At 40.6% G+C, this 14,457-nt stretch overlaps 1 protein-coding gene across 1 annotated transcript in view; it reads right to left on the bottom strand.

Annotated features, from left to right (window-relative positions):
• ntrk1 (neurotrophic tyrosine kinase, receptor, type 1) overlaps positions 1-13,768 on the bottom strand; it is a 29,916-nt gene extending 16,148 nt beyond the window's left edge. Inside the window, exons 1-6 of the mRNA XM_041044464.1 lie at positions 13,572-13,768; positions 8,727-8,801; positions 5,718-5,789; positions 3,064-3,132; positions 1,647-1,801; positions 684-826 (exon numbers count right to left, since the gene is read on the bottom strand). Coding sequence (XP_040900398.1) covers positions 684-826; positions 1,647-1,801; positions 3,064-3,132; positions 5,718-5,789; positions 8,727-8,801; positions 13,572-13,768 — 711 coding nt within the window. The remainder of the gene's footprint in view (positions 1-683; positions 827-1,646; positions 1,802-3,063; positions 3,133-5,717; positions 5,790-8,726; positions 8,802-13,571) is intronic.
• Between the last annotated feature and the right edge of the window lie 689 nt (positions 13,769-14,457).

Below are 14,457 nucleotides of genomic sequence, written 5' to 3' on the forward strand. Positions count from 1 at the left end.
AGAGTGATCCAATTTACTCTACTGTAGATCAATAAATTACAGAAGCCAACTGAACCTTATTTAGATCACTTTAAAGACAACACTGTCGGTCTGAAAAGCTTTCCACAGCAGTGAGAAAATGGTAAAATAAAATACACACTGACAACCAGGTCCTAGAAACGTGGCCAAAAAAGAAAGTAGAAAAAAATAAACGCCAGTAATGGAAAACATATTTTTAAACTAGAATCCTCAAAGCAGCAAAAGTGTAATCAAATGGAAAGGGGGGAGGGAATTCCACGGCTTTGGGATGGCTACCCTGAGTCCTGGATCTGGGGATTGATAGGAGCCTCTAGTCAGGGGATTTTAGGTCTCTGATAATGTGGTCTGGGGACCACTTAGTGCTAATAGACACACAAGAATTCAAACTCAGTTCTACAACGAACAGGGAGTGGAAGGAGGCACGGTGGCAGTTGTACAAAGGTTAAAGAAGATTAAAGGATAAGTCTGGTGTTATTCTATATCTTTGTTATTGTCAACAAATCCCATGACAATATAACAAACCGGTAATGGAGCTCTGTGGCACAGAGAAATACAATTTTTGGCTACACAGACAATAGCTGCTGGTAGAATCAATTTATTGTTGTTTTTGTATTTGTAGACAAGAAAAAGTAGACCACATACATGTACAGAATTTTTTTCACTACCTCCGTAAAGAAGGGAGAGTGGAGCTCATCAGTTCGCCATCTCACATTGGGAGTGGGACTTCCTGTCACGTCACATTCTAATGTCAGGTTGCCTCCTTCTTGAATCTTGTCTTTGGAGGAATAAATAGCCACCACAGGCAGACCTGCAAGCAACAGAAGAAAACATGAGGATATAGTAATGAGAACAGGTCACTAATGAGAGGGTACAAGTGAGCTGAGCTTTTTTTTTATCAGTTCAGAAAAGCAGCACAGGGCCAAAAACTCACTCATATGTCTCCTGGCAACAAGATGTTCCTACTATATGTGATTAAGGCAACAATTCTGAGCCAATTTTTCCCTGCATTTCACTGCACCTGCTTGTTGGAGGCATTAATACACATAGTAGAAACAGTAAATGATTTTTATTTTTCCTGGATAAAGCTTCATCATCTCAAATATTCACTAAACCACATCATCATCATCAAGACTGTAAAATTTAATGAACTTTACGATGAAATATTTGATGATCCCCACCAGACATGTTTTAAAATAAAGAAAAATCTCATATATTCATATTTTTCATTATTGTTCAAGTGAACAAAGCCTTTTAGCATCAAACTCTGCATATGCAGTACTGGGCAAAGGTTTTAGGTAGATGTTTATAGTCTTTTCCATCTCGTAGCACCACAATGGAGGCTTGGAACAACGTACCTGCCAAGTGGAACAATTGTGCTGTTTCAAAGGCAAAGGATGGTCACACCAAATTTGATTTGATTTTTTTTTTTTTTTTCTGTTAACTGCACTTTTTATGGCGTTAACTGTTAAATAAAAAGTATTCATGGCATACATTTTATAGAAGCAGAATGGGCTTTAGACACGTTTAAAATTTAATCATCAGTGTTTTTACAATTAGCAATGCATGTTGAGTAGCACTAAAACTAATACTAATAGTACTATTAAAACTGATATCAAAATGAAACTCACTGCAGTTGTCAATCACCAGAGAGTTGAGGGGTACTTCCTGGTTGTCAGAGAAACAAGACAACATTTGGTTGTCCAGGTCGCCGCGTTCACTACGCTGCCACTGCTGCAGCCAGTAGAGATCACATGAGCAAACGAGAGGGTTGTCCCTCAAAACCCTGAGGAAAAAACATGAAAAAATTATTATCCGCAAATTCAGGTTTTTATTTCTTTCGTACAGACAAGAGCTTCAACCATCAAACATTATAAATACAATTTCCACAGACAAACTGATGCATTTATCCTCTCTTTATGGAAGAGGTTAAACAGTATTGGCTCACTGTAATGTATAAACAATATGGTTAGGGTGGAATAACATCTCAAATTGTTTCCTTTTATAACCACTAACATCAGTTTATTTCATAAGAAATATGTAAAATTTGGATATAATTTAAATCCTTGAAGAATTTTACTTTTAGGTAGAAAATAACCTTTCACATCCTCTAATTTAAGATACCTTTGAAAATTATTTGATTTTCTATGAGCTTTCAAAAACCTTAAGAGCCATAACCTATGAAAAAGTGCACTGAAAAGAGTGCTGCCAATCAAACTGCAAAAGGCAGCAGTAGTTTCTTTTTTAATACCCCCCAAAGTATGTTCCCCAGTGAATTAACCTTGGTTAAAGTGTGGTGAAAGCACAATAATACAAGACCACAAGAGCATTCAAAGGCCTCCTAAATTAGTGATTCATCTTTCATCTTACCTTGCATCTTTTCTATTTTTACCTGCCATTTTTGTACTTTAAAGTAGATGCACACATTAATTGCAGTTTACAGCACAGAAGCCTATTTGTATTTGCAAGTTTGTCTTGTTTTAGAACTGAAAAAACTTCTCCTTCCTGTGCACAGTGAATAAAAACATACATTTTACGCTTTCAGTTCAGCCAGACGAAGTAATCTGGGCTATAAGACTTTACAAGTCTACACCAGCTGTCATGACTAGCCCCTAAGGGGACTGTTTTCAGAACCCTTTTGTTAGGTTTTGAACTCTTTTGTGGACTTTTGAACTCTTCTTTAGTTTGGTAAGTTTTGTTTATAGTTCCTGCTTTATTTTGAAATCATGGCCCTTGTGTATCTTGTCTTGTTCTACTTCCTGTCTTTGTCTTGTTTCCCTCCATTTGTGATTGTCTGCCCCGCCCTAATTGGTTTCACCTGTTGCCCATTGCCTTGTGTATTTAAGTCTCGTCGTTTTCTTGCGTTCTTGTCGGTTTGTCTGTTTCCATGCCTGTGTCCTTCAAGTTTCAAGTTTGTCATGTCTGGGGTTTTTTTTCTTTTGCCCCATCTGTTGATATACAACCCAGTCAGTAACATTATTTCCTCCTACCCTGACCTAATTAAATGAATGAATGAGACGATCCTCATTCTCAGTAACAGGGACTCACAGGTTGAGCAAAGGTAGAAAATGAAACACCCTCCAGGAGATGTGTTCGAGAAAGTTCGATGCCAGGTTCCTATAAAACACAGAGAGAAGACACATTATTCTCTGCCACTATATGTAACACAACAGTAATTTAACCTGTTTAGTACCTAGTTTGTGAAAGCTTTTTACATGCGGTACCTTTGCTTTGCTACAATTTTACTTTTCTAATGGAACAAACAGCCGTTTTTACACAATTTAAGAGTTAGCACGACAGGAAATAACCACCTGAACAGAGGATCTGTTGAAACTTGTTATTTACCACCACATACACACAATAGGGTAACAGAACCTTGGTAGTGTATCTGAAATGAGTTCTGCTTAAACGTTGCTTTGAAAAACAGTACAAATATTTCAGAAAAGTAAAAATTATTCTCAGACTGAATCACAGAAAAATTCAAATAAAAACGTTCTTTTCATTGTTGTAATCCAGTCCTGGTTTGCAGTTGAGTCACACTGTGATTTGATTGCTCACTTTCAGAACAATGCTTACCTGCTTTGAATTACTCTCAGTGGAAAACGTTAATGCATCCAAATGGGTTCTGATCAATTACCTTGGCAAGTATTTCACACCAGCCAGGAGCCACATTCACAAACACCCCCGGCACAACTCTCAGTGTTTGCTTAGTGTTCAGTACATTAGGTGATTAGTCCAGAGTCGCAAACAGTTCTCGGAGGAAGTCCACCGCTCGTCAACACTGGCTGAAACACTCCACCGAACTGCATTTTATAGGTGGTGTCTCTGCAGTTTATATTAAAACCACAGAGACACCACCTGCTATAGGTTTTTAGTCATGCTGGCTGTGTGGCTCTAGGGGTGGTAATGTTCATCTTTCAAGAGACTAAAACATCTCAACATCTACTGAATGGACTGTCATTACATTTTCTATCGACATTCATGGCCCCCAGACATGAATCCTATGGACTTTGGTGATCCCCTGACTTTTCCTGTAGTGCCACCAGCTAAAAGACATTTTTGGCTTTTAGTGAAACATCTTGACAACTATTCTGTATTCTCTGAGACACTACAAATATTTAAAGAATTTAATCTCTAAATATGGTGATTAATGTAAGCCTACATCTAAAATGATGTATGGCAAGCTATGATAATAATGCTATGATAGATGAACTCTGCATTTCCTTTTGTCAATCCTCTCAGGCCACTAAAATATCATCACAGTGGCTCTCAGATGATCCTCAGACAGCCAAGAAGCCAGGCTGTAAATAAACCTCCCTCAGAAGATGACAAAAAGCCACACTGGGGAGCACACACACGGAAGCCAATACATATTCACTCTGGCAGGGCCAAGGGTTCAATTATTTGTTTTCCTTGCTCCCAAAAGTTCATGTCAGATGGGTTAGCCATTGGGGCTTATCCATTACCAGCTCAATTCCTCCCCGGGTCCACAGGGGGAGAGCAGAGCCGGGAATAGAAGCTCATTCTCTTTTAGCCATTCTTTAGACCTGAATGTCTTTCTATGAAAGATGATTGAGTTCCAGGGGGTTTGTGGATGAGGACGAGAGCACAAGGAAAGCTTGAAAGGAAAAGAAAGCTGACCATGTTTACTGCTCGGTTTGGTTATAGCCAGTTCGTCTTAATTTCAAAAATACATCTGTCACCCAGAAGCTTCTATACTCCACCCAACTCCAGCCCGCCCCCTCCCTCCACAGTGAAATATTGATTAAGTGATAATGGACCCTTAGTGGAGTGTATTTATTATGCATCAGTTGTCGATAATCCGCCAAAGTGAGCGAGTAAAAGGTGACTGGTGGATGTCTTCTCCAATTTCTCGAGCTCACCCCGCCTACCTCGCCACCACCACCCCATCTCTGGTCCTCAAAACCCACTTGTCTTTCAGATAAACAACATTGGACATGTCGCACACGCTCAGTAAAACGATGAGGACAAGATGGTGGAGATAAGGGGTCAGCTGCTGATGAATAGACAGAGCTGATGGTTCCAGTCGATAAGTCTTTATATTTATTGTTGGGTCAGATTTGTAACGACAGACTGCTCAGAAATGTAAAGACTGAAAGAACTGCCATGATGTAACTTTAAAAAAACATGGTTGTTGAAAAAGGAAGTGGTTACTATTGGATAGATTTTTACTTTCATACAGTGATGTTGATTTCTGTGGTACAGTACGTTACAGATTTGAAGAAAATAGTGGAAAAAAATCTTGTTTTTGACAGGGACAGCAGAATTAATTGACTAGTTGATTGGTTAATGCATCAGTGGCAAATTAGTCTATTGAAAATGTCATAAAAGTTAAAAAAAAAAAAACAAATACTCAGTATTCCGTATTGTATAGTTGTACCAATTTGTCTAAACTTGCCGGAATTTTTACCATAGGAACCGGCATCAAACGAATGAATGTTATGTTTTTCACCATCATCATCACTTTCACCATTTCACAAATTCCCCAGCTCCTGCACCTATCTGAACCAGCGACTGAGTCACTGTGATTCTGAGAAATGTACCTGTCACTTTATGTGACATGTGCAGTATTAAAGGGCCAACCGAGCACTGACTGACAGCGACAAATAGGCTGACTCACACACATGAGTCAAAACATGACACGGGGAAGACAATCCTTTCGTATTGACAAGGACACTTACACATACTGGAGCTTGAGGTTGTATTGGAAGGCATTGGCAGAGATGAGCCTCAGCTTACATGATGTGACTGTGCTGGAGAGGGGGAGAAAGCACAATAAACATAAATAACAACAAAAATACTCAGTTTGTTTTTCTCTTTTCAATTTTCAACATGCAAGTAAAACCAAATACTGAAACTTGTGTGAGTTTGTGTGAGACAGAAAGAAGCAGGGGTTGAACTGTTACTGTTATTGATTAATCTGCAGGTTATTTTTTCTGTGAAAAACTGTGAAAGACGCCCCTCCCAAATGCCCAAAGCCCAAGATGAAATATTCATGTTGCTCATTTTGTGCAGCCAAGACTCCAAAACCCCAAAATCTTCAATTCATGTTCATAGAAACCACCCATTTTTCCTTCCCATCCTTCCTAAAAGATTAATCTATTATTATAATATTTGCAGATTAATTTTCTGGCGACCAACTAATCAGTTATCTGACTAAACATTGCAGATAAAAGTGAGCTTGTTAGATATAAATCAAAGTATCTTTTATCTATCTCACACAAGTTTAAGTTTCTCCAATAGTGTATAAGCGAGATGTTTAACCAGCTGCTTTCAGATACTTTTTCAGATAGCAAACATTACATGATACCGTGATATTTTAGACAACAATGTGTTTCCAACTTTGTGGAATAGCTCTTTAAACACCACAGTGCCCCTGTGCACAAAGCCAGGTCCAAAAAGAAATAAGAGATCTGATCTCAACCTCATCCAACACCTACGGTAAGAACTGGAATGGCAACTGCGAGCCATAAATTATCACCTAACATCAGCGGCCAACCTCACTACTGTTCTTGTGATTAAATAAAAGCAAATCCCTGCAGCCAGGGTCCAAAATCTTGTGGAAAAGCTTTACCTTATAAGTTGAACAAACAAAATAATTTACAGTACAAGACCTTGTTGCCTGGAAGGTGTGAGCTGAAGGACAACCTCATCCAGCCCCACTGGATGAGGTTCACACACACTAAACATGTCCACTCCTCACAGAGTAATAAAGACAATCTGCAGCACCAGCTCAGAGAGACCAGGATGATCCTGCAGAGGGGTCAGGGTTATCTTGAGCAGCAGGCATCCAAAACCAAGGACCTTCAAATCTGAAGCAATGCGGAGAGAAAAAAAAGGCCCTTCACAATGAAGTGGTGGCAATGAAGTTCAAGGTCCGTGTTGAAAAGCAGCGGCAAGCAGTGTCCGAAAACTACATGGAGATGAACACTCACTGCCTCAATGTGGAGCTTTTTGAGAACCAGACTGCAGAGTTTGAGGCTACCTCAAAGGCAGAAGAACTGCAGAATGATCTTATATCTGAGAGGGTTCAAACTGAGAAGCTGCAGCAGAGATTGAGCAAGATGAAGGAAACGCAAAGAGGACTGTGGAAAGGTCCCAGGCTTCCCTTCGAGCCCAGTTGGAGGAGCACAAAGCAGAGACCAACAAAATCAAACCAGCAGCAGTGGGAGATAACATAGAGCTGCATGAGGACCCAGCTGGAAGAACTCCAGAGAAAGACTGTGAGAAAGAAAAAGAGATGGTACAAGAAATGACGGCCCAGCCCCAGAATTCCATGATCAGAAAAAAGAAAAACATAAACATGAACACACACACACACCTACACACACACATACACATTTGTACAGGTATACTTGTGAGGATTAATCAGTTGAAGTATTCTTAACCCCCAAACAGCATTTTGAGGAGTTAAGACTTGATTACACACCAGGGAAGTGAAGCCAAAATGTCCTCACTTTTCTACTGTAAAACTGAAACTGGTTCTCACAAAGATACAAATACTAAACACACACACACACACACACACACACACACACACACACACACACACACACACACACACACACACGCACACACACACACCCGCACACACACACACACACACTCTCTCTTTTTTTTTTTAGTGTCGCAGCAGCTTCATGGCAAAGAAACACTGGATATTTGAAAACACAATTATGAGAAGAATTAAAATGATGACAAAATTAAATTGAATAAAATAGTCAAGGACAACTTGACCCGTTGTACCCTCCGTGGCTCTGGTCTGCAGGACTGTTCAGTAATCCATGTTTGCCTGAATGCCACTAATAGAATAATAAAAGTGGCGTATAATTTTCATGCAGCATGTAATTGTCTGTCAGTGTTAGCTAATGCTTGTTCATGCACTTCAAGCGGTAAAAGAGAGAGAGAGAGAGAAAGAAATAATAAAAAGGGAAACAATGAAAGAAAACAGAATACAGAGAGCGAGATGGAGGCTGAAAATAACAGAGACACAAAAGAGAGAAACGTCAGTCGAGAGCAACAGAAATCATTGTAGGGAATTTTACTCCTTTGACATGCTGCATTTGCCTTTATAAACAAGACTGAATGGTATATGTTACAGTGGTTGTTTTACCTCCACACACACACACACACACACACACACACACACACACACACACACACACACACACACACACACACACACACACACACACACACACACACACACACACACTTACAGACATACAGACACAGATTTACACAAAAGGATGCACAGAGAAAGACCTTAGCACATAAATACTCAGGCACTAACAAGCACACATGACAGAACACACACTGTAAACTGAGCTTCTTTGTATTTATACTAACAATATAATAATATATAACAGTAACAGCTTTACTTCCAAGGCCAAGAAAAGTGTGTCTCTGACAAACGACATTAGCTTTTATTTGATTCTTCTCCTTATTGTAAAGCACTTTAGGTCGTCTGTTCTTGAAAAGTGCTTCATAAATAAGCTTACTTGCATAGTTTGTGAGATTGTGAAGGGGGTCAATTGTGTGGAATGACATTTTGTATTGAGGAATGCCCTTACAGAACAAACAGTCCTCTGCATAGTGCATTAGAACTATACAACAATGTGCAAGTCTGGAAGCATGAATTGCTGGAACATGTGTCTTTGTCGTAAAGTTGTGAGAACAGTGTTACTTACAGGTTCTTCAGCTCTCGGTAGTTAACAAGATCAAATTCTGTTATATTCTCCAGGCCTGCTTGGTTTTCTATGTAACTGGAAAAAAAGGGAGGGAGGGAGGGAGGGAGAGAGAGGGAGAGAGTTGTAAGGTAAATACATACATTTTATTGTAACCTTCAGTCATTTACTGTGTAGCTAGATGTTCACTTAAACTCTGAATGAATAAAATAGAAAACAGACACAGCAGCTAATTACTTAGACCGTTAACCCCTTTTTAAAGGCACCGTTATTCAGAGTGGAGAGGAACAACAAGAAAAGAGGATGGGAAGAAACGCACGTAACCCTGAGATCAAGTGGGATACAAAATTATGATGATGGAATAAAAGAAGGAGGCTAGCAGCTACTTTCAACCCCATTGACATGTGCCTGACCTTCCTCACATCCACTGAACAAACTAACAACAGATAACAAAACCAGTCGAGATGTCCAGGGACCCATCAACCACAAAGCTCATATCTGGACTCAATCTACTGTTTGTGTGGAAAAAAAAAAAAAAACCTTAAGAGATGCTGGGTAGATGAGGCTGATGGGAAATTCTTCTCAATGAGTCATTTTCCACTTTTCCAGACACAGCCTACCTCAGAATAACTTGTGAGCTGTCGATCAATTCAGCACTCAGCGCAAGGACAGCAAGCCCTTTTTATGAGAAGTTTGAATAGATGGCTTGATCGGACCTACCAAGGATCTCGCTGAAGCAAACTGTCCACCCCATTCTCTGTCCTCCTCCACCTCTCCAGTCCTATGTATGAATGTTGTCCATTTAGCTCAGGAGGACACTGCTTTTAATGAGTGTTTCTGAAAGGATTAGATTCACTAGATTCAAATATCGAGGGATCTTATCCATGTGAGTGTCTTTGTTGCTCTCTATGACACAAAATATCCTGGTGCATGAATTTCATTTAGCAAACATTAAGATATTTTAAGGTCAACAAGAAGAGCATGGCATACTTAACAGCGATTTTGCTGCAGTCTGACTTGAAGGCAGGAATTTTATTGTTGCAGAACATTTTCATGAATGCACTGAAGAAGTAAAGAAACCCTAACACATTTTATTTACAAAACTAAAATCCTGAATATATGAATAAAATAAAAACGTGGTTAGAATTTTATCTTTCTTTTTCAAAATTAAAAATATCTTTGCTTCTTGAGCATGCTTTTATTTTGACATAGCAGTGATAGTCTTGTCATATGTATGTATGTCAATGCAGCAGAAATAGAGATATTGTCTTTTTTATTACATTAATTTCTTCTCAAAACCTGGCACCAACATTACCCACAATGCAACTCAACTGGGGACAGCTGGGTTGTACAGTTGGGCTTGTTACTCTAGTAGCAGCTACTATGTTTTCCATTTCACACAGCTTCCTCTGAAGCCACAAACACCTTTATTCAACGTTTTCACATGTGTAGTAGTGCTCCCTGAGATCTGTGGACACACTGTGTGGCTGGACACAATATGTCTTCTGCCGCCTCGAAAAACCCACTTGTACAGACATGACTTTAACTAAGATTCAACAAAAGCACTTTTACAGATGACTGTAAAAACTGAGAGCCAAACTCTGTTCATACATTATTCTGCACAGTGAAGGTCAAACACCCAAGCAACAATAAACAAAACACATTTATGAGTGGAGGTACATGTCATGTATTTAAATTTAGCAGTAAACAGGTCCAGCTTGTCCAGCACAAGTGTATCACTATGAAACAGCAATTTGACCACAAAGTGGGACGATGAAATGGAAATAATAAAGTACAATGACCTCAAAACTGTGTGTAAGTCTAGTACTTGAGTACATGTGCTTCACTCATGGACAGACACTTAGCAATGGTGAAGGAAGAATTCCTGACAAATATGCTCCTGTCAGTGTTATATTACGACACTGTATATCATATAACTGGAATGTTATTATTGACGTATTATGTAAGCAGCACTTTAATTTTGCAGCTAGTTGAGGCGGAGCTCGTTTTTATGTACATCTGAGTAATTAAATCTATAACTACATCATATTTCATAAACTCAAGGTTTCAGCGTAAAATCTATCTGTAATCTACAATATAACGAGCAGCTTTAGCTATGAAATAAACGCAGTAAAAAGTGACATATTTAACTCTGAAATGTATTGAAATAGAAGAATAAAGTAGCATAGCATTTTATCCCCATGATATTATAGTCTATAGAGCATTTGCCAGAAAAAAAAAAAATACCTGCAGTAATTTCTACATGATGACAGCCACTTTCAGCATGTGGCATTGTTTCAACCCTCCAGTTCTCTGTTTGTCAGCTGCAACACACAAACCTTTTTATTCATGTCTGATTGACCCACACAGCAATAATGTGATTACAGGGCAGGTGGGCCCAGGATCACCCATCGCCTTTACTTATTGAATTGAGCCAAGTAGGTTGTATATCATCTATTGTTCCCGGGTGGGGGGCATTGACTGGCAATTCACAAAATTGAATTTATAACTCAGCGTATGATGAATTTCGGGCCCTGTTCCTCAGTTAATGGCCCCATGTTTGTTCCGCACATCGGCTGTATTCCCTTGCACTGCCAATACGGTGAGTGTTGTTGTTTGCTGGCATGTAGAGCACCGCGGTAAACGGAAGCAGAGAAAGAGCCGCTCACTTATTGATTGAATGGTTGAGAGAGAATGTCAAGCCTCGCCCTGAGCTCCATGAGCCATACTTAACTGCAGGTACAAGGAAATACCTCTGAGGTAAGAGAGAGAGAGAGAGTGGTGGGGGGAGAAAAGGGAGAAAAAAAAAGAGAGAGGGCGAGGGAAATAGGAGGAGAGTGGGGTATAGGTGAATAGAGGTAGAGAGCAACGGTAGATTTACTACACTGAAATAGCGTTTCACAAATGTAGTTCCTTTTTAACAAGTGCTAATTGCTCAGATCCGGGGACAGGAACAATGAGAGAACAGCGTGGTGGTGCGGAGACTGACATTTAGTTTTCCATGTTGGAGTTGATGGTGGGTTGCATAATAATACAGCAGCCCTCTTTAAATCACAGGTGGTCAGTTTCTACTTCTTTTTCCATACAAAGTTTTAAAAAGCCAATGTTAAATAACAGTCATCTGCTGCAGACACGCTGCTGCTGAGTGAGAAAGCTCTGTTCATCTGAGCAATGACTTACATGAGTTTTATTCAAACACATTTGCCCAGGGATTGTCTGTCCATCAGCCATGTGATCATGAAAAGTGTGACATGTATAGCTGCAAAGGACTGCCAACATCAACTACCCTCCAAACGACAGCATTAACGATCAGCCGTTTTTCTAATTTCTTCCGTTGAGCGCCGGTTGAACCACAGCAAAGGAACATAAATAAGGTCAGGACAACCTCAGTGGAACGGGCCGGTCATCAGCTCGTTCATCACGAAGGGAATTTACGTTTGAGCCTCAAAAATTGAAAAATACTTGCATCTCAATTACAGCATGTGGGTTTCAACTATGGTACATGAAGCAATGGTTTATTAATCTCAACAACATCATACACATGTATCTGGTCCTTAAACGTTCAAAAAAGGTCACCAGCATAGATAAGTGGGAGCAGATGAAGAGACAAACTTTGTCACAAACTGCTTAAACGTTGCCACAACTGCCATGAGTAGTAGAGTTTTATGTTTCCATAGTTTGTGGCCCTATCCTTTGATAATTATTTTGTATCTGCACATTAAATTAAAAATAGTTTTTCCAACATTTTAGGACTCAACCCTGATCAAACCACACCCACACACTCCTGGTGAAGCAGATCAGTTGAGCCTAAAGATGCTTTTTTCAAAACTAAAATTAAAACTTTATGTGATATGATGACGTTGATTGATATTTGTCAGTACCTGGTGTTCTAGAGAAAAATTTAAGATTCACTACTGTGAATCAAATCTTTAATTCATGATGTATGGTTTTAAAATGATTTTATGGTATACTTTGCTGAGACAGAAACGACACCAGAGCAGCAGAACTCAAAGTTTATGGAACTGTGTCTAAATGATGAGGCCACACATTGACGTTCACTGCATGATAGGACATCAGTTCCTGTCACTTAAGGCCAGTTTTTGTCAGTGCCAATCCATAATTGATTTCCAATAACCAATGGGACAACATTACTGCCAAGCTAACGCATCTCAAATAATAAGAAATAAACAACAACTCAAAGACAATGTTCGCTGATTGTGATCTTGAAGGTCTCAAGGCAGATGCTGCCCAATACTTCGCTGTATGACTTTGGTGAGACATCAACATTGTTTAGTGGTAAACACAACTGGACAAATACACTGTGCTGGCATCACACCTATAGAAGAAATAAACAAAGACATATCTGCATTCCAACTTAAGAAAACATTAAATCACCCACAGCGTGCAGAGGAGCACATGTTCTTCTCAGCCACAGCAACTGAAAGCAACGTTGTAGCTGCACAACCTAAGATGATACAGTCAACGCAACAGCGTCATCTTCATCCATCTGAGCCTTCTGCTTCTGTATCACTCATCCGGAAAATCTTATCAGTGACTGAAAAGCCATTTAACACCTCGTTTACATTAACATACTGTCCTGCACAACTGCGAAAAACCCAGAATCATTATTTTCCAAACCTGAAACTTCAGTTTAAACATGAAAGCAGTTACAAATACTCCATTAAACTCCGCCACTGAGACTCTGTACAAATTCAGCGCCAACCCAGAGGGATGAACGGAACAGAAAATCAAGCTTGGCAAACCAACGAAACAAAGCCATGTGAGCCCATCTGAAACACTAATGCTCATTGAGAGGCACATGCAGAGCAGGTGACACGTCTTACTCACATCTCCGTCACGTTCTCGCTCTCCTGCACTGCCAGAATCGGCATGCCGGTGATACCATCAGGCTCCAGACACTGCAGCATGGCAAAAGAGCACCGGCAAGCTGACGGACATCCTCCCAAGGTGGGCGCCGGAGCCAGGCTGAGCAGGGCGAGCACCAGGGGCAGTAGAAGTGCCAGGGCCCGGGGTGCCACAGCCATGCTGAAAAGAGGATCTTCTCAACACCAGTGGAGAGGTTTGGCAGCTGTAGTTGGAGTTAGTGTCTGTGTGGTTCACTTAATGAAGAGTGAGCGAGGAGAGGTGCTTTCACACACTCCTCTCCTGTCTCCCTGGCAGGGTTGAGATCCCAGCTGGTCAGGGTCTGGTACTGAGCCACAGCTGTACTGAGCAGCAGGAGGGGCAGGCAGGCAGGCAGGCAGGCAAGGGGCCTCTGGGGACATGGTGGTAGTGGGCTGCAGCCTCTCTCTTTCTCCCTCTCTCTTCCTCTCCTCCACGATGAAGGGAGGGGCAAGATAACAGGGGCCAGAGTCACCAGACACCTCAGGAAGGGGAAGAGGGAGGGGTTGGGGGTGAAGGGTGTGTGTTGATGATGATGAGAGGAGGAGATGGTGATATGGTGATGGAGATCTCATCTGTTCCCCCCGGGTGAGAGGTCTGGTGTCCCACCAGCAGCTCGAGGTGCAAGCAGAGCCAAGAAGTCAGAGCTCTCGGGTGTCTGTTTGCATTCAGCTCGCACTAAAACTACTGTAGCAGCATCCTCCTGCATGGATGGATGGATGGATGGAGCTCTCCATCCTGGGAGAATTGATTGTTGGAAGGTTCATGATTGTTGAGACTTAGGAGGTCAGTTATGAATTTAATGGCTGTGGAAAATCACTATCTGAAATAA

This window comes from Toxotes jaculatrix, chromosome 8 (genome assembly GCF_017976425.1).
Source record: "Toxotes jaculatrix isolate fToxJac2 chromosome 8, fToxJac2.pri, whole genome shotgun sequence".
In the NCBI taxonomy this organism is placed as follows: Eukaryota; Metazoa; Chordata; class Actinopteri; family Toxotidae; genus Toxotes; species Toxotes jaculatrix.